Source organism: Ixodes scapularis, unplaced genomic scaffold, assembly GCF_016920785.2.
Source record: "Ixodes scapularis isolate PalLabHiFi unplaced genomic scaffold, ASM1692078v2 PGA_scaffold0__279_contigs__length_252992795, whole genome shotgun sequence".
NCBI lineage: Eukaryota > Metazoa > Arthropoda > Arachnida > Ixodida > Ixodidae > Ixodes > Ixodes scapularis.
Genome location: NW_024609835.1, coordinates 200,509,930 through 200,530,248, shown reverse-complemented (window position 1 = coordinate 200,530,248; position 20,319 = coordinate 200,509,930). Strand labels below are relative to the sequence as shown.

At 46.8% G+C, this 20,319-nt stretch overlaps 1 protein-coding gene across 1 annotated transcript in view; it reads left to right on the top strand.

Moving 5' to 3' along the window:
- LOC8043461 (roundabout homolog 3) overlaps positions 1-20,319 on the top strand; it is a 182,638-nt gene that overhangs the window by 53,110 nt on the left and 109,209 nt on the right. The window contains exon 5 of the mRNA XM_042293861.1: positions 8,420-8,710. Coding sequence (XP_042149795.1) covers positions 8,420-8,710 — 291 coding nt within the window. The remainder of the gene's footprint in view (positions 1-8,419; positions 8,711-20,319) is intronic.

The following is a 20,319-nucleotide window of genomic DNA, read 5'->3' as shown; positions in this document are numbered from 1 at the left end:
TCTTGAGGACGAGGATGGAAGGGTACTGAGGGTCACGTGTTCTTAGGGGGGGGGGTGGGGGTCACGTGACCTGGAGAAGGGGTCGCGTGACCTTGGTGGGGTCACGTGTCTCGGGGGGGGGGGGGAGGGGGGTCAGGTGACCTCCAGGTCACGGGATCCCCCAGAGAAATTTTCCCGCTAGATTTAGCGGAAAAAAATTTATTTAGCGGGGAAACTTTTCCGCTAGGTTTAGCGGGGAAATTTTTCCGCTAGATTTTGTGGAGTAGTAACTGACGAGATTTAGAAAACGATGCGATGAATGCGATATCCGCGGTTAACATATTCGAGTGAGGGCCTTTTCCATTAAGTTGCTGCCCTCTGACCACCGATGGCGGGGATTAGGCAGTTTTAGAATAGCGCACGCTAAAGCTTTGCATGCGTAAAGAATAGCGTCATCCGAACTGCACATGCGCCGAACGCTAATCACGTTTTGCGCTTTGCGTGCGCTATTTTAGCGTACGCTATTTTTTGGAAATTGCGTGCGTACGCCTAGAGTTTTTGCGCTTGTTTGCGCTCCTCCAAGGAGCATTCGTGATGAGAAGTCGGCTAAAGCCAAGACGAGCACAGTTAAAAAGTGCCTGTACCCATGAGAGCGGCGGCGGCTGCTTTGGCGGCGTCGTGAGTGAGACGTTGGCGGCATCCTCCCGACTGACATTTTTAACTCAGGACGACATTGCACTCCATCTATGGGAGGTTCACAGCAGAAACGTTTTGCAAGATTCAGCAAGGTGGGCGGCTATCGCCGGCTGCTTGCGACGCACGAGCGCTTCTCGGCTGCCGAGCCGACGCAAGCGGCTCGGCAGCCGAGCCGCTTGCGCCGGTTGGGTTTAGGGTAATATTTTAATCTAAAATATTACCCTCACCCCCCCCCCTCCCCTAAAAAAAAAAACCTTCTTTTTTCTAATTTACGGCGTTTCGTGTGTGAAACAAAACCTCTTATTGTGTCTTGGTGGCGTGTCAAGCGCCATAAGCTTGGGGTTTTTCGTCCCGGCTGAGAAACACTATTATAAAACACGTAGCGTAAGCAAAAGATAGCGCTAAATTTAGGGCTAGTGTGCGCTAAAATTGCCTACGTTATTCTAAAACATCTTTATTAGGGAGTTTTAGAATAACGTACCCAATTTTAGCGCACGCTAGCGCTAAACGTAGCGCTTGTATTAGCTCACGCGACGCAAGAGAGTTTTAGAATAGCGATTCTCCGCCGCGACGCAAAAGCCGAAGCAGCTCGCGCTTGCGACGCCACCAAGATACAGTCACAATTTTTAATTTACACACGAAATGATGTAACTTTGGAAACAAACAAGATTTTTTTTTTTTTTTGGTTTAGAGTACTATTTTAGATTTGTTTAAACGTGGGAATGCGACGCGAGCGGTTCACAGGTCGTGTCCGCTCGCCTCGGCAAGAGGTCTCGTGTACTGACCTTCGCACATCGTACCTTCGCCGAGAAATGTTCGCGCGTCGCAAGCATCAAGTTGCCGCGGGTTGTTGCCAAACCGCGTACAATGTCGTCCCGTATTGAAAATCGCAGTCGCGAGGATGCCGTCGACGTTGAACTCACGACGCCGCCAAAGCAGCCGCCGACATAATCCTGGAAGCCGCAATTTTTTAACTCTGCTCGTCGTGGCTTTAGCCAACTTCTCATCACGAATCCTCCTTGGAGAAGCGCAAAGACTCTTTGCATGCGCACGCTATTTCCGAGAAATGAAGCACGCTAAAATAGCGCGCGCAAAGCGCAAAACCTGGTTAGCGTTCGGAGCACGCGCAGTGGCGACGACGCTATTCTTTGCGTGCGCAAAGCTTTAGCGTGCGCTATTCTAAAACTTTGCTATAATGTCTTTGCGGAGCGCCAGTTCGTCGACTTCTCGCGCTGGGGATGCGATGATGTCAAAACGCAAAGCTCTTCTCGGTTGACTGAAAAAAATAGTGAGTAGATTTGAAGACATCTAGCATTAGAGGTCTACCCCTTATCATTTCAATCAAAGCCAATCAGAGCTCGGCGTGGTACTGACGTCACCGCAACGCCCGCAAAAGAAGCAGACAACTAGCTGTCTGCATACTACTGCTCCATGAGATGATGGGTGCCAACACTTTGTTTATAAACGGTGATTCGAGTAAAGATTTACTGGGTTCACGAAACGCGAGACAATTGCAATTGAGCACATAAAGTATGCTGCGATTGACAGCAGTATGCTTCGTTGTGGAAAGACATGTTGAAGGAGAATTGCCTTCAGCCAGCGTGCTCAACAATGTTTGCAATGAGCTTTTTGCTTTCAGCCGAATTGATGCAAGAGACGGGTGTGAGGAGATGCGTGCTTTGGTGAACAATTGTGCGAGATGTTGGATGTGTCGCAAAAATAACAGAAATGCTATTTTTCTTAGGCTGAAATGTTCTTTTAGAACGGTGACGCCCGTGACAGCGTCTCCGGTGGAAGAAGCGAAAGTACGTACGCGAAGTGTTCAGTGGGGGCACCGAGAGAGACGAGAACGAAACCTGAGGCCAGATTCAAAAGAGCTTCTTAGTATACAACAACTTAGCTAAGAAATTCGTAAGTTAAGAACATCGTAAGAAGAGGAGAAATCGGTATTCACGAACACGTTCTTAAGTGAGAGTCAAAGTCCAATTTGGGCGCTTTACGTGCCAAACCAACGACGGGCATCTGGCACGCCCCAGCGGAGGACTGAGGATTAATTTGAACCACCTGGGGATCTTTTGACGTGCAACCGAAAGCTCGGTTACACGGCGCCTTCTCCTCAACAAGCCTCCGTCATATTGCGGGCACCTCGGTCGGGATTCGAGCCCGCCACCTGGGGATCGGTAGGCCGGCGCTCTCGCCTCAGAGCCACTGAGGCGGCTCTTAACTGAGAGGAGGAAAGCGACGTTGTCGTACGGAAAAATAAAACTCACCGGTGTTGTTGCTATGGCAACGAAGCCGTCGGCAACACGAACAACCAATCGGAGAGCTTGGCATTTGTTCGGAGCCGTTCGGAGCACGTGGATTTTTCGTAACAAACACAGGCGGTCTTTCTGCCACCGCTTGTCTGGCGTTCGTGTCCGTGCAGTGAGATATCGACGCCAACACAATTTAAACACAATCAAATGCCGAGGCCGGGATGCGTAACCGCCCTCATTGACTGCTACGAACTCGATCACTACGAAGTCAACACAACTGTCATCGTTGGTAAAAGACGGCCCGCAGTCGTTTGCAAAGCGACGTAGATGGAAACAAATTGCTGTGGTGTTTTTCGCGGCCTCGGAGATGCAGTAGCGAGCCGACGTTGAAAACGATACGTTTGAACTACGAGTGTCAGTAAGAGCCACGTAGTGCCTGTTCACACTCGGAGCGGACGCGAACGTTTGATCGAAGCGCTAGATTCGCGCTGTTAGACTGCGAATTGATAAGCGCTTCGGGACCGATCCTTTACAATTGCAACTCGATGCTGACGTGACACCCGGCAAAGAAAGGTTGGACCGGCATTGCGACCCACGAACTGTTATAGCGATCGACAGTGAGGTGCAGTCGTGTCAGAATAAAAGTACACACCGTGTTGCGAAGGTGATTCATACGGCGTTTATTTGAGCTCGATATCACATAAAAGAGAGATAGAATCGATGAGAGCCCCTTTTCGACGACAGCGTTCGTCACCGCTGCCTCGGAAAACAAGGAGATGACAAGAGGAAGAGAGTGACCTCTTAATCTAAAATTGAGTTCAGCGATCAAACTATAATACGGGAAGAATTCACAAGGGTCGCGTGGGCATATTCAGCACGCCAGCCGGTCGTGGGCAGACGGTCTTGGCCAAGGACCGTCAGAGCACCGCTGCACCGAGTCGGAGTGCCTGCTAGGGTTATGCCCAGCTCGCTCGGTCGGGGTCCGTGTAATCGTGGCCGTTGGAGCTTTTCCCGGGTCTTCGTGGATCCAGCGTTCTTGTTCGCTCGTCGTGGTTTGTTTCGAGTACTTTTTACTTTTTTCTTGCTGCTTGAAGTCGGGACGCGTGAGAAGCGCACGTAGAAAAATTAACGTCCGTTGGTTGTCGCGACCAACTGAGCGACGCTGTCGGCCATGCTGATTTGATCGTAAGAACTGCGTAAGACAGCTTCGGAGCTGTCGTAGGATTTCGTCGTAACCTGCTCAAAACTTACGCAAATTTCGTTTCGTGAATACGAATTTGTTCTTAAGTTTTGTCTTACGCACATTTTTGGCGTAAGATCGTTTCGTGAATCTGGCCTCTGGGCAGCTGCAGTGGGGAGGCGAGAGAACGTATTCGCACATCGTGAACACGTGGGTGGATATTTCGCAACGGAGGCTGTCACGGGGGTGAGAAAGGGAAGGGAAAGGGGGGGGGGGGGGGGGGCGGATGGAGTCGCGGGAGGGCACGTGGACCCGGTGAACGCAGCAAGGACGATGGGGAGGCGAAGAGCGCTCTCCCCGTGATCGCGCTGTTTTTTTTAGGAACTTTGGAAGCCTACAGCCGTGAAGGTGACAGAGAGGAGCGAGAAGAGATCTTTGACGTCTGTGAGAAATGACTAAGAGATGGAGAGCAGTGCCTCTGATGTTGAGTGGGGTTTTGCGTTCGTACATGATATTTTTTTTTTTTTTGCCTGGAAGAAGCATTAGCAGCTATTACTGTAAAATGTTTCATTCCCTCACTATTGCCACTACTGTGCCAAAAACAGTGGTAGAACAAAATCGGATACAACGTCGAGCTACATGCGATAGCAGCGCCGCCGCTTCTGGCGCCTTGGAAACTCCGGCACCGTAACTACGTGGACGAGACATACTTCAACGGAGGAAAGAGTGGAGTCGCTTTGCGGCTTCCTCCCGAATGGCCCTATCAAGAAAATCCACCGAAGTGAAAAAGAAAAAAGGAAAAAGATTGAGCAAATACAAGGAAGAGCGTGCGCGCTCGTCGGAGCGCTGAAATCCCAGAGAACTTGCACATCTGGTGCGTTGTTCAAAACGCGCCTATGGCGTCTCTACAGCGTGGGTGAAATGGATTGAACGAAAATTTAAACTGACAGCATAAATCGGTTTCTTAACTTATCGCGCTGGGATTCGCTACAGAGGTGCTCGAAGCAGGTGCATTTATTATTTGAGAGTATGTATACACGAAATTTCCGGAATCAAAAGAAGAAAATAAAAACAGGGTTTGTCGATGAAAAACTTATCCTCTAAGCCTTTTTATCAAAATTGTCAGAAAATCGCTGTGGGCTCTTCTGGCGTCTCCTACAATTGAAAAATATGTGAAATGGGAAGAAAATAATATTGGCCTAACTATTTTTCACTTCATTTAGCCAAAATAAGCGCCAGAATAACACATATTTTTAGTGTCCATGCAAAGTGTAGGAGAAGCATAGGTTTTGTTATTTTCTTGATTTACTGATGCGAGTCAATTTTTCCACAATTTTATGGAGAGCTTCCACCAACTTCATGCATCTCTTTAGTAAAATCCAGTGCGATGAGTAAAGAAACCGATTTATGTGGTCCCTTTATAGTGGGTTTAATCCACTTCGCCCACGCCGTATGTTGGACCACATGATGTGAACCGCGGGAACAAACTCACGTCTACTGCCGCATCCTATCAGTGAGGCGACAAGCGTGTCGTCAGCGTTCGGCTGGCGTCCGCGTTCTCTGGTTTCATAACTGAAGTGAGAGCCGGAAACGGTTAGAATCCGGACTATTAACACTATTAGTGGTCAAAAAACAAAAGTATTGTAATATGAGATTACATGTGGTTACCTAGAGCTCGTTAAGTAAGAGGATCAGCATCGAAGCTAAGAGTGTTTTAGAACCGATTATTAGTGTTTATACAACAAGGACAAAAAAACCTCCCCCCCCCCCCCCAACACACACACCCGCACTAAAATGTCAGCTTGTTTTAATATTTAGTGCGCGAAAGATCATTGCAATGAGGCAAAGTTTCACTTGTTGTTATAATATTAAAAAATGCTCTTTTCTTCTGTGGTGTAAGACAATTGGTGCGTATGTGCTCAAGGCGCGGGGGACGTTATGCACTCCGGAGAAGTAGATGCAGAAGAGCTTTTTGGAGTTCACTCTTTTGCACCCTTGTTCGTGTGTCTCGCAGGCACACAAACGCGGAGAAACACTCAAAGTACCATGTTCGTGAACCTGGCGGGATTACCAGGTGGGAACGGGCAAACGAGGAAACTGCGAACAGTACGAGTTTTAAGCGTTGCTGGACATGGGCGAATTGAAAGGGGCAGAAGGCGAACGGCTAGTTTTGGGTAATGCTACCTGTGCACGAACGCTTATGCAGCCCAGGCAGGATTAAAGGCACGAAACTCGCATTCCTAGCCTTGGCGGTCAGTCTGTGTCAAGGTCACATGAAATGTAGCGTAAGATTAAATACACACTAGTGGCTACCGTAGGGCACTTCCGGAAGCGAGTGACACCAGCGTAATGCGCAAAAGCAGATCTAATATTACAGGTGCAAGGTAATTTGTGAAACTCCGGTTCATGTTAGTGGGCAAACCTTTGCCGCCCCCCCCTTTCCCACTAGGTTCGTGATGTAGTGAAAAATTGGTTTATTTGAAAGACGAGGAGGTTATCCATAACCATGAAACTTGGTTAAGATCTTCGTCTTTCTAATAAACCAAGTCTTTCTCTATAGGCTCCTTGCACAGGACGTCACTTCCGTTGCCCTCCAAAGAAGAGGGGAAGAAGGAGCTCCCCTCTTATCAGGATCCTCCTTTGTGCCTCCCGGATTTGTACAGGCGTCGCTATTCTCCCCCCAGAAGATTATAGAAGATTAACCCGTCACTCAAAATTCTTACAAAAGCAGCTTCCCTCTCCTCCTCTTACTTGGTGTTCAAAAGTGTGCGATGTGACGTCAGTGCAAGAAGCCTATAGCGCGTACTTCGCTCGGTTTCCCAATGGAGAAAAACAAGTATGCTGGGATGTGGAGATCGCATGCTTGACTGTGAATTACTGAAATTTGGACGGTGCACAGATACGTGGTAAGTGAGTTGTACATGATGTCCTGCATATTCTCGTGTAACTAGAACAATAACACCAAAATGTAGCTGGAGATCATCATAATGTGAGGTGCAATTTCACTGAAAGGCAGAAGCGATTAGTCCACAGGGAGCACATAACGCTATCGCTAAAACGACAATCACATAACGGGCCAAAATATGATATTATCCCACGGACAATCCACGTGACCGTCACATCAGAGATCCTGGCGACTCGCGGATCGTCTGCGGACGCGAGCACTAATTTTGCTGAGAGCCTTTTCACTCACGGAATTTTGGCGGCGTACATACTTAAAAATTGTTTTGTCTCGCGACAACAAAAAAAAAACGGATTTTTATTTTGGTTAAACAAAACGAAGATGGAGCACCATTCTGCTATCTCCGTTCACTGGTTCGTCCTGTCGATTAATTCTTAGTTGCCCGCGTGTAGAAGGCGTCAGGAACACATCTCAGCCTATTCGCTGGGGGTTCCGGTATTCCTTTTGTTTGTGTCAAGAAACTTCGAACAAAACTCGTATAGAACGGCGCGAGCTTTTCTAGCTAGACGTTCCTTCAGCCAGAACATTTTCTGTCCGTAGTTTACTGAATGTTGCGGACGAGCGCGTGGGGTCGAGAACATCAATAAACGCCTCTCCCTGAGCCTCCATCGATTCTACGCTGAGCCTCCTCGAGAAGGGCCATACCTATGTTATGATGTGGTTTAGGAAAGTTAATGGCGCTTCGCGCTAAGCCTGCCACGGTCGTCTGTCTGGCTTGGTACGTAATAGCAGCATATAATTATGTTGTTTTGTTTTGGTCGTGATGCGATAGCGCCGCGTCCACAGCGGCAAACGTCGCATTCGGTCTCGGTCGATGGTTTGGCTCATGCCAGCTATCGTCTGCTCTCCTCATTATTCGTGGGAACCACGAGGAGAAGCAAGTTTTACAGACGTGTATGATAAATTCGTTCAGGAATCGGTCCGTTTTGTAAATCTGCCAAAAGCGGTATTTCTGTCGCGCGTTCGCACTGCGACTTCGAAGTATGCTCTTGAGAGCGTGTCGGAAGTTCTACCGTGCCAGCTAGAGCCGTTGCCAGCAGTAGACTGCAGTTTCGCCATGTTAAATCTCTCTAAGGTCCAAGTGAAAATAGACGGCCGTTTTCATTATAGCCACAATACCAATCTTTAACATTCGAACCGAATTACGAAGCGGTGACAACCATTTTTTTTTGCAATGTATTTCCACACTTCGTACGTCGGGCTGCTGTGTAGAAACAACATGTCGCACGTCGCTTTTCTTGCATATGCGGAGTGTACCTCAATCTGCGACATGTTAGTTACCGCGCTATTTACTTACCGCTGCTACCCCATCACTCTTGAGGGATGACCGCTTTGTGCTGTTTGCAGACGCCCCGATAGTGACCCTCCAGCTGGGCAGCAATCTGCGAGACGGCGAGATTCAGGAGGGCCGAGACGTGTACCTCGACTGCAAGATTGTCGCCAACCCTTACACGAGCGACGTGGGCTGGCTCTTCGAGGGCCGGGAGCTGGCCTCCAACGCCACAGCGGGGGTTATCGTGAGCACCCAGAGCCTGGTGCTGCAGCGGGTCCGCAGGGCCCAGAGGGGCCGCTACGCCTGCTCGGCCACCAACAAGGAGGGCCGGGGCGTCAGCAAAGACCTCTACCTCAGGGTGAAGTGTGAGTGCTGCACAAGATTTGTTTAGTCGTATGTGCCGGCTGTTTCATCAGAGCTTTTGAAATTACGAAGCTTTCCTCAAGCCACTGGCGGGAGCAACGCGATCTTCTTTTGTCAAAGTTTCATGCGTAAACTTCCTTCATTCTTTAAGTCGTGTACAATTGTGTGAAAGCTTTGGAAACTTTCCTCGGTGACGTAAAAAACCGTCGTTTGGGGGCCTTGACGCTATTTAGTGCTGCCGCCTGCTAAACTGCCACCCGCAAAGCATTTGTTTTTCCATTCAGGCGTGAACATATGTGTTCCTACTCAAGAACTCGGTCAAAAACCGGTTGATCAAACACTATGTGACACTGCGGCTCATGTCAGCATATTGCCCGAGCAGCATGACGAGTCTCTAAGCATAAAAAAGTTTACTAATTTACCACGGGAGTTGTGACCCCGAGATGTGCACAACCACATTCGTCAAAACATGTTTCGGTCGCACATCTTTAAGGTAAAGTTAACAAGTCCCAATACCGTTCTTCTCAAACATAGTTTGTTGGGGTAAACATTAAGAAGGCGGATACAGATATGCCTCAACCAATGGACAAGCAAACATGAGCAAGGTGTATATTTACCAGAATACCAGGAAATTTATCAAAGTTTTGAACAAACCTAGTGTACCGCAATACTTGACTTACAGTTAAGTCGTAAACAGTTCAATTATCGGCTGTAGATTATTAATTCTAGTCAGTGTTTCTTTTTTATTTTTGTCTTGCATTAGCATATTACTACTTCTAGCCAAAAAAAGGCTATAGAGTCGAAACAAAATTGCGATGAATAAATGAAATCTTTGGTAGAACACGTCATCGTGCATATTAATCCCAAGCGGAATATTAAGTTGCGTGAACCTTATAGTAAACCGGCTTAACAGTATATAGATGAAACGTTACGCTGGGTCTGTTGATAATAATTCTAATAGCATTTAAAGGGTTCCTAGTGTTTGATATATGTGTGATAATTAGTTGCAGCTGAATTATGTGTTGAGGTAAGAGGTAAAATGTCTTACCTGATTTTTTTTATCTCCTACGACGCAAGACAGATCTTAAGATCCTGAGAGGGTCTGCGAAAACTAAGTATGTCTGTAAGATGCGTATAAAACCTTTCTGGGCCGTTATTTCTACATTTACAGCGGTTTTTCTGCAGTTTCTATGACAAAAGTATATTTTTAAGCTTCATGTTTTCTCTATTAGAAATCCGGGGTTATGTTTATATATATATATATATATTTATGTTTTATATATATTTAAAGTCCCAAGAATGGGGTGGTTAAGGAAAAGGGAACTTTTCTTTAGGATCAAACTACCAGCCACGGCAAACGTCAAGAATTGCAAAAAAAAAAAAAAAAGAATTAGCGAGATTTTACGTTAAGCTTTATATTTAATTTACTTTTAGTTTGTGAAAATGAACATACGGTTAAATTAGAAACTTGCAGAGCGTCTACGAAAGCCCCTAAAGCAGCCGAGGTTAGGAAGGCTGAAAACACGAGTGAAGCCTGAGGGTGCGCTAGAATTTCCAGTCGTGCAGCTGGCGGAAGGCCGGGGACGCGAAAACTTGGATGGGAAAGAAATTATCCGCATTTTCGCCTCGAAAGCTTTCCGCCATCTGCGCGTCTGGGGAGTCTAGCGCACTCCCGTACTCCACAGGTGCTTCAAGTCTTCCGGAAAGTATCTGATTTAGGGGTTGTCAATGGCGCTCAGCGAGTTTCTAATTGGAGCGTTATGTTAAGTTAGCCTATATAAACAGGTACATAATTAGTCAGTTTTAGGACAATATTTTGAAGGTTTGTGTAAGTTTTGCAATCCCTGACATCCGCCGTGGCCTGGCAGAATTTGGTTTTCTTTTCTTAATTACCCTATTTATTGGAATTTTGGAAGAAATTCACAGAAAATTCCGGTTTATATGATCCTCTAGCTATGATTGTGACCCTTAGTCTAACGTTTTGTTTTCTTTGACTGAGTGCTTTCTAATTTGAAAGGAGGATCAGCCGAAAACTAGAGAAAACATGAGTAGTATTTCAACGTAGAAAAGAGCTGTTTCGACAGATTTTGAGTGTTGAGTATTATGCAATATGTTACACGGAGGAAGCAGTTTACCGGCGATATATGAAACGAGTGGTTTCTCTCTATAACAAGTTATCAGCTATGATTGAAGCACAAGATCGGAATATAATGAATTTTTTTTTTTATAATATAGTGAAGCCTCGTGAAAGTAAGACTAGTAATCAATGTTTCGGAACTCTTAAAAAAGTGGTTTCCAGCACATTTTTAAGGATGTTGTCAGTTCCATTCAGAAGTGTTTAGCAGGGGTGGAAATAGGTTTCTATATACGTTCAGTGCCGAACAAGCACAACACATCCTTAAGACCGGAGTGGACGGGAAGGATGTGACAGGACACACATCACAATTGAGACGTGTGTCCTGTCCCCATTATTTCCGTCGTCTCCGGGGTCTTAGCGATGTGCAACCTAAACCAACTCGCCTGTTTACTAGCTTTATCATCATAAGCATAAAACCTTTCTTCTAACCCCAAACAAACTGAAGGCTAGAAAGGAAAAAAACGCGGATGATAAAAAGACCGTAAAAACCGCACAGCCGCATTTTCGCATCCAGAGCTTCGTGCAGGTCACGCTTGGACAGCCTTTAGAACGCTACCGCGCTTCCCACGTGCTGCAAGTCTTTCTACATTTTATTGAAATGATGCATCTTAGTGACGCTCAGGAAGTTTGAAATTAGAACCACTAACTTGAAATTAGGTTAAAGCTTTTATCTGAATAACGAATTTATCACGACGATTAGCCTTCTATGTTTTGCCCCCATGGCGATGTACCTAACTTATCGGCACAGCCGGCAATAGTAAAGCTGTCACGGTCTTATAAAAAAATTTAAAAAAAAGCTGCCTCTAAATCTTAGAAAAACACAATGTTCATAGACCTGTCTACGCACGTGAAGATCCATTGAATCAGGCGTATGCACGACTTATATTCCATATAGATTCCGAAATCGTCCATTGAATCACAGATCTAACACAGTGAATCGCTTCGAAAACGTAAACAATACAAAAACTTTGGTCATGTCGTTTGTCCGGCCCCCACCCTCTTTCCTTTGCAAATTTTAAAGCTACGCGGTTCGGTAAGCCTTATCATCAGCTGGAGGCGTTTGTAGATGGATGCAATTCGAGTTCCTGTACAGGCTCCCTACAAGAGCCAGGGTTGCGCGTCTGTTTTCCACGTGCCGCCGCGCCGCTTTTCGTCGAGATCCGATCACGTGAGCAGCCGGATCAAATGCCGTGCAGGATAGTAGACGTTGCACGCGCCTCGGCGTACGTTCTTCTGCTTTTGAGCGCGCCGCGCGCCTTGAACGCGCGGCGCCGCTATTCGCCGAATTCAGTCACGTGAAGAGCGGGATCACTATGCGGGGCAGGAAAGACGGCGCTACGGGAATGAACGCGCCACTCTGGCTCCGGGACCCAAACAGGAACTCTAGATATAATTTGCAAATCACGTGGTGTGTAGGAGGTAAGAAGGCTGCGTATATTTTCTCGCGTGTATATCTACAGTCTGTACACTAAGGCTTAAAACTAATTTTGAGATGTTTCGCGAAAATCGGCCTCTAAATGAATCGCGCTACGATTACCTGCAGAGGTGCGGTATCGCGTAGGCAGTTTGGAGTGAAAATATCATCGACTAAAATTACCTCGTTAAGAAACGGTTAGAACATGTATCGGTCAATTTACGGCGCCATTTCGCAGGCGGTGCTACAACGTTGCTCGCACACTTGTTTGTGCTGCCGAAAAATGGCGCAATAACAGATGTGAGAGAAATCGGTACTTGGACTGATTATTTCCGTAAAGAAAACGAGGGATCTGAGAATATTAAACACCTGAAATCGCTTTTTTTTTTTTGCTTTTTTTTAAATAATCATTTTACTTTGAAAATGGTGCTTTACAGAGAGCGCTCCGCCATGAGGGAAGCGCAGTAAAATTCTCGGAAAATCGCCAACTAAGCTCTGCGCCGGCATGTCCTCATGGCTTCCGGCACCTGCCAGCAGCATCTAAAAAAAAAGAAAAAAAAAAAAAAGAGCACGAACCTTCTGCGAAACGCGGCCGTAAATTTTAAAACACAGATTTTTATTTTTATTCCTTCAACATGGTAAGGTAAATTGTCGTCCTTTATTCTCCATACTTCAAACTCCGCTGCACCTTCGAAGGAAATCGCATGCCATGGGCTGAAAAATCGACTTCTGCATACCATCTGGGTTCGAAGCATTAGGCTATAGACGCTGAGCACGTTTCTAAAACATGTGCGCTTGTAGGGGGTGGATTGAAAGGCGGAGGGGAAGGGGGGGGGGAGGGAGGGAGAGGGAATCTGACGAGGTATTATTTGGGGGAAAAGACAGAAGGACGCCTCTGTCACCTCAAGATTCAACTTAGTGTTCAAAAGCGCTTCGCAGTTTTTCAAGACTTTCAAGTTGCAGCGGTGTCAATCAACGTTTAGAGGTCGGCAGAAATTCGTTCTGGTCTACATTCTGCGGGAGAATCTGCTTCCGGATGTGGAGTCTAAAGTAACCTTTGGGTTCTCACCAAGAAAAGGTTGACGAGGTCACGTCTCGCCGGAAACTGACCAAAATGTATAGAGCTATTTCAAAGGTACGATGAATATTTGTTCACGCTCTTTGATATATATATTCCTATCTGGCTGACAAATTTTTGAACCGACACTATTTTGGGTTCTCACAATTTCATTTCTGCCCACAGCCTCCCCTTCCCATTTCGCACTTCCTCCGACCGCCCTTGGTTCCGGCATCTTTCATTTCTTATCGAACATGTCTGACGCGTGCCGCAGAAGACATAATTTATTACGGTTAATAAAGCTGGAGTTTTCAAACCCAAGACATTTCAATACTCTGGGACAATGAAGCTTCAGTTACTTTATTGCACTACTCCTGGCATATTTGACTGGCTTGTCAATTTACATCACGGAAATGTAGAAAAAAAAAACACCATTGTTTTCTGCTTTATTCTGCATTGATTGCAAGGTAATTTTATTTTCTCTGTTCATATATTTTTTTATATTATCGACGTGCTTTTATATTGGGCGCTCGCGTTTACGTTCTCTTATATATATATATATATATATATATATATATATATATATATATATATAAGAAATATTAAACTCTGGGTCTAGAATGCCGAGTGTCATGGAAGCGAACCGGCAAATATAGATCAAGCAAAAACATAAAATAAATAAAAATAAAAAAAAATGTCACGCCCCGCTTTCGGCATCTTAGTGCGGGCTACCTGCGTTTTTAAAGTTCCTCTTCATGAACCACCTCCTTTCCTCTTGCTTACCTTTAATCTTCAAGACAGCCTGTCTTTTTTTTCAGGTTTGCAAATAACAGTTGTGTTATTTAAGGAAGTTGGTCCAATGTAGCTTGCGCTGAGCGAGCATATTCAGTCTGCTCTCCCCCTCCCCCCGCTTCTGTATTATTCCAGTCTTTCAGGAACGAGGCGAAAAGTCGCAGACACAAAATCGAAATACATATCGTTGAGCAGTAGAAAAAAAAAAAAAAACGCGAACAACATGCATGATTTCTTACCGCCGACGGAGTCAGTCTCGTCTCGCGTCCGACCTAAAAGGTTTTTGGGAAATAAAAAAAAAAAAAAAAGACGCGCGCATTCCTGTCATTTTTCAGCGCATTTGCCATTCAAATTCGCTGTCTGTCCGCTCAGGACGAGTCTGGCCACCGAGCTAATAATAGTCACTGCTCCGCTGTAAAAGAAAGCAAAAAAAAATCGGGTTATTGTTGTAGGTTTTGTAGCGAAACGTTGCCAACGGAATCGCGCGCGAAAAAGGAGGCAGATGCACGGGCGTGTATTGACACACGGGTGAAGGCCCCAAAAATAAATGAAAAAAAAAAAAAACGTTGAAAAGATGAGACGAAAAAATAAATAAAAGGAACGTATCCCGCCAACCGTCTTCGCGTGATCCCGAAGGAGCGAAGGTTATAGCAATTTTATGACACCCTCAAAGTTAACGCTTTGCATCACACCGAATCTAAAAAACAAATAAGGCAAACAAACAAAATCGCTCGCACGATGCATGAAGACGAGGCCTATCCGGCGTTTTCTTCGGCTCCCCTTCAATCTTTGATAACGGAAAAGCCTGCGCCGTTGCCAGGCGCGGGAGCGTCGTTGCGATAGATGCAGCTTGTACCGGTGTCCTCGCTCCTGCGTGCCGGGGTGCTGGCAGCGAGCGGCGTCGACTTTCCGCATCGTTCCCCGGGGATCTGAAACGAGAAAATATTCTGTTGTGACTCGCGAGCGCGTCGAACCCACATCGACCGTCCGACACTTTGCCTCGACGAGTGTTCTCCCAGCCTCCACGCACACATGAGTGCGTGGCGTTCTCGCTGGGGCAGGGGGCTTGCCTCCAAGCTCACCGAGGGTACGAGTATTTTGAGACAGCACTTTCTTCTTGGATAAAATCTTTGAGGGAACGTTTTCGGAAATACTTTCTTTTTTTTGTGTGAGAATATGTGCTTTTTGTATATTGTACTTTCCTGGAAATTTTGGTAGGCTGTCATCGCTGAACTTCACTGAGTTCCTACACGAGTTAGCAAACAGCGATTTGAGTCTTTCCGTTGATAATTTTATTAGAACTATTAATGCGCGCTACTAAAGATATGAATAATATAACTTCTAAAATAAAAAAAAACTCAACGAAGATTGTAATTATCCAGGAATTAGGACGCAAATATTTGCCTTGACTCAAGAAAGATTCTTGACCCTTCCGTTTTCTAAAGTAGCACTCGAAGAGGCAATATCTTCAGTCTGCACAGAATAACTTCGAGGAATGACTATCTAAAATTCCAAATGTCGTTACCGTGTTAAAAGTCATTACCAGTATCACCCCATTTGAAACTGATGAATTCATGGGCTTGGGTGTCTTTATCGACATAATGAGAAAGGCACACTAACAAAATATTAAATAATAAACAAACAAAAATACAATGAACTCAGTACGGCTATGGAAGTGAGAGAAAACCTTGACGGAGTGATTCATTTTGCGTCCAAAGTATTTGCCGTGGACTATAGTTTACAACACCTCCTTTCGAGACGATACTTTGAAAAACTATCAAAAACGCCAATTTTGTACAATGAATGGGCGCTGTAAATATCCTCCTTCTTCAACTCGCAGGAGTCGGATAACCAGTGGTTTTTAGTTCAACACGATTATGATTTTACTTAGCCGACGAATATTGCCATGAGCGTCTCCGAGCAACCGCACCCGTAGCCTAATGGTTAGTGCTTGGCTCCCACGCATCTGTCCAAAATTCAATGCCTGGTAGCAGACGTACCATTTTGTTATTTTTGTAAATGTCACGTTATGGTAAATTCGAGATTCCTGTGGCTTGTTCGATGTCCGAATGTTCTACGGGCCGAACATTCTACGCATATTCTTCCAGAAGCACTCGCGTGTATATAAAGGGCTCCGAGGGGCCACAGGGAGTTAGTCTCGCTCTGGCGCTCGAATTCGCTGCCACGCAGAATTCAAAGCCCACTAGGCTCTGTTGGTATATTGTGTTTTCTTTTTGATTTCGCGCAAGTTCGTCATATTAAACGCTTAGTTTCTTCAGTTATTCACCGTCCGACCATTTGTCATTCGTGACATTTTGGTGGAGCTGCGGGGTTAACGCATGTTCATGCAGCGTGGCCCTCCAAGGGCCCGCACTGCGAGTCCGATCACAAGCTCACAAAGACCCAACAATGAGAAGACCGAAGACCGATCAAGCCGCCTCAACCAAGGCCTTCCCCCCGAATTTGGACGTTTGCCGGCCCATGGCCAAGGAGCCAACGAAGCAGACGATGGACAGCCAGTCGTCGCAGACCTCGGCCACCACCGCCGTCTTGTACCTACCCGTGGCACCACGGACTCCGACGCGTTTCCACGGGGCGATCCGCGAGGACGTCGACTGTGATGTACAAATTAATTTGGGATAATGAAGGTTATATTTATTTAACTGTTGGTTGCAATCGGTTGAGAAGCGTCTTTTTTGGTCTTCGACCGCGCCCAGTCTGTTCTTTTTCAAGCGCCCTGCGATTCTCCGTGGCTGGCTCTCCCTCGCCGGCCTCTCCGGTTCAATCTGCTCGCCGTGGCCTCAACTCAATAGGTCGTGTTTGCAGTACGTGGCGAACACGAACGTAACACACGGCAGTATCTCCCCCTTGATAAAAACTTCATGTTTTCACAGGCGCAGCTGCGTAGGTGGCTAGCGCGCCCGTGTTGATCTTCTGAGAGGAGGAAGGCTACCCTCCATGTCTTGGCCACGTGTGCAATTTAGTGTTGCGGTAGGCGAGCTTGGAGTGCCTGCTTCCGGTGATACAAGATCGTTCTGACTGGAATGAATCGTGTTTGGAAAGTCGTCAACGGAAATCTGAGACGGTGAACCGTTTCGCTGACTAGTACCGCGGGAAGGGGCGAACCCTTTCGATGTTTTGGCGCGCCTGAGGCTATCGTCCTGATTCCGAGATATACCTCTTCCTCCTTGGGTACATGTCTCAGCTGTTCAATGGGCCGTCTTCCAGTATTTCTGTCGTGCATGCGAATCTCACATGTTCGGTTTCCTAGAACTCGGACGACGACGCCTTTGGACCATTTCTTGATGTTCCTGTAGTCTCTTGACAAGACCTGGTCGTTCTAGTAAAGGTGTCGTTCTTTAGAGTTGTGCAAGGCGTGCTGCTTCGTCAATTTTGATCGTGCGACATACTTTATTGATGGTCTAAGACGATCCAACCTTGTGCGAAATTCGTCTCCTGTTGCATGTTGCCGTGTGTTCTGTTCGTGTTGGCCACGTATAGCGAACACGACCTATTGAGCCGAGGGAACGGCAGGCTGATGCAACCGAAGATGCCTGCGGGGAGGCGGGAGCCAAAGAGAAGCACCGAACGCCTGGAAAAGAATAGACTGGGCGCAGTCGCAGACCAAACAAGACGCTTCTCAACGAATTCTAACCTAACAGCAAAGCAAATATATCCTGCATTATCTCGACTTCACCTGTACATCAAAATGGTGATAAGAATGGCATCGATGCAACAAACACAATACACGACATCTATGATTGGCTGAAACACTATAAACCTGTGGCCCGCCTTAACGGGTGGACAGATGAGCCGCGCTTGCAGAATATCGACTTCTTACTGGATGCAATTGCGAGGCACTGGATGAACGATCATAAGGCTTCTTTACCCTATTGAAAATTCCATTAAGCTACGTAATTTGGGACACTGACTGCCAGTCAGCAGCCTTGGTGGAACGTGATGGACCATCAGACGTCATCTGATGGTCCATCAGATGACGTCTGACTGCCACTGCCAAGGGAATTTCATCAACAAGGGCAGCATTTATATAAGAGTAAAGCGATACGCACTCATAAATATCGCCAAATGCCTCGATAAAACAAAATGTTCGAGAAAAAAAAAAGAAAACAAAAAGCAGGACCACCGCGGATCGAACCCGCGACCGCTTGCGTACTAATCGAGCACCTTAACCGCTATGCTACGCACCTTTTTTTTTTTTTTATTGTAAAAGGACGGCTGTTTACATGGGTAAAAAAAACTGCACAGAACAAATTCAGAGCGTCTCATCAGCCGAACTCTGGCATTTGCAGCCGTGTACGTACGTAAGGGAACTTGGATGGCCTCCACGCCTAAGCGTTTTCAGCGATTTGCAATCGCGACTTCCACACCGTCCAGCACTCTAGGTCAGGCTGTAGCGTGGCCTCTAGCAGAGAGTCAACATACATGAAGCCGTCAATGAAGTGGCGCCATGCCGGCTTGCCCCCCTCCACCACATGCAAATGATCGGTCCTCGACCTCCATAGTGCCTGCAGCCCGAGCTGGGCAAGGACTTCCCAGGCTCTGCTCTTCGGACCTGACCCGAACTCTAAGAATTTCACTTTTTTCCAGGTCATATACATGTCTATCCGCAGCACAGCTCTAAGTTCGGCCCAAAACAACTCTGCATTTGTACAATACAGAAAAACGTGTTCAAGGGTTTCTGGCAACGGGCACAGCGCGCAGTTCTGAGACCAAGGTACAAAAAAACCTTTCTTCGCCGACCAAGTCTTCACGCGTAACACCTCCCAATGAAGACGTACAAAAAAATTCTTTGTCCCTACTCTCACTGGATACCGCCGAAGACGCTGGAAGACATTGGACTTAATGATACCTCCGGCACTCATACGGTACAAAGGAGGAGGCGTCAGGGAATCGAGCGTATCCCAGTACAATTTTTTCTTTTTCACCCTTTGAAGATACTCCCTTGAATACCTTGTTTCGAAGAACTCTATTGCGGCCGCTATTTCTTTGTAAAACTTTAGCACCCGGGACCGGGCAGATACTGATACATCCTCCATCCATGATCTCAAGAAGGAGCCTCCGAGATTTCTGATGGATGACAAAATAAGGCAATTCTTCTGATCCCTAAAGAACAGGAAACGCTGAACCAAAAGTTTTAGTTCAACATTGACCAAACCGATCCCGCCCTTTTTTTGGCTTAAAAAAAGGTTGTTGCGTCGCATGCGTTCAAAGTTAGACTCCCAGACAAAGGTCGCGAATATGCGTTGAACTTTAGCAATGTCAAGGGACGCACACGGCACTACCTGCGCTGTGTACCACGCGATCGGAAAAAGAACAGAGTTACAGACATAGGCCCGATGCATCAACGAGGTGTGCCTACCATAACAGTCTATCGTTTTAGACCGCAAGCGGAGCAAGTCCATACCGCCACGGCCCGTGTTTAGCTGCTCAACATCTATGCACACACCCAGATACTTTGATACACTCGACGTTCATGGGATTCCAAGAAAGTTCTCGGGCTTAGAGTCCCAGTGGCCCAGCCAGGCACCCGCAGATTTGTCCGGGTTCATTTCTGCACCCGAGGCTGCGCAGAAATCACTTATGTGCTGCACAACTTCCTGCACTTGAGTTGCCGACGAACACACCACCGCCACATCGTCTGCATACGCCAGGACTTTAACCGACCCTGACGACAAGGTCAGTCCCTTGATTTTCGCATCACTGATAATGGTCCTGCAGAGTGGCTCAAGGTAGAGCCCGAACAAGAACGGCGACAGCGGGCAGCCTTGTCTCACCGATCTGCTCACAGCAATGGGAGCTGTCTTGTTCCCGTTTACGAGCAGGCGGGTTGAGATGTCACTGTAGCATAGCTTCACGTACTGGAGTAAACGCGCGCCAATCCCGCAGGCCTCCAAGAGCGAGAAGAGAAACGAGTGGCACACTCTGTCGAATGCCTTGCAGAGGTCGACCTGCAGCACAGCCAGCGGGCACTGTAGCACCTGCGCAGTCTCGCACACTATGCGCATTTCGTGCAGGTTTGTGGCGATCGTTCTTCCTTTGATGCCGTATGTCTGGTGGTCGCCGATGATGCTGCGAAGCCCGGACTCCAGCCGCTTAGCAAGAATCTTGGCCAAGATCTTATAGTCGCTGGTCAACAAGCTGATCGGTCGAAAGTGACCTACCCCCATCGGGCCCACGACGTGCTTCTTTG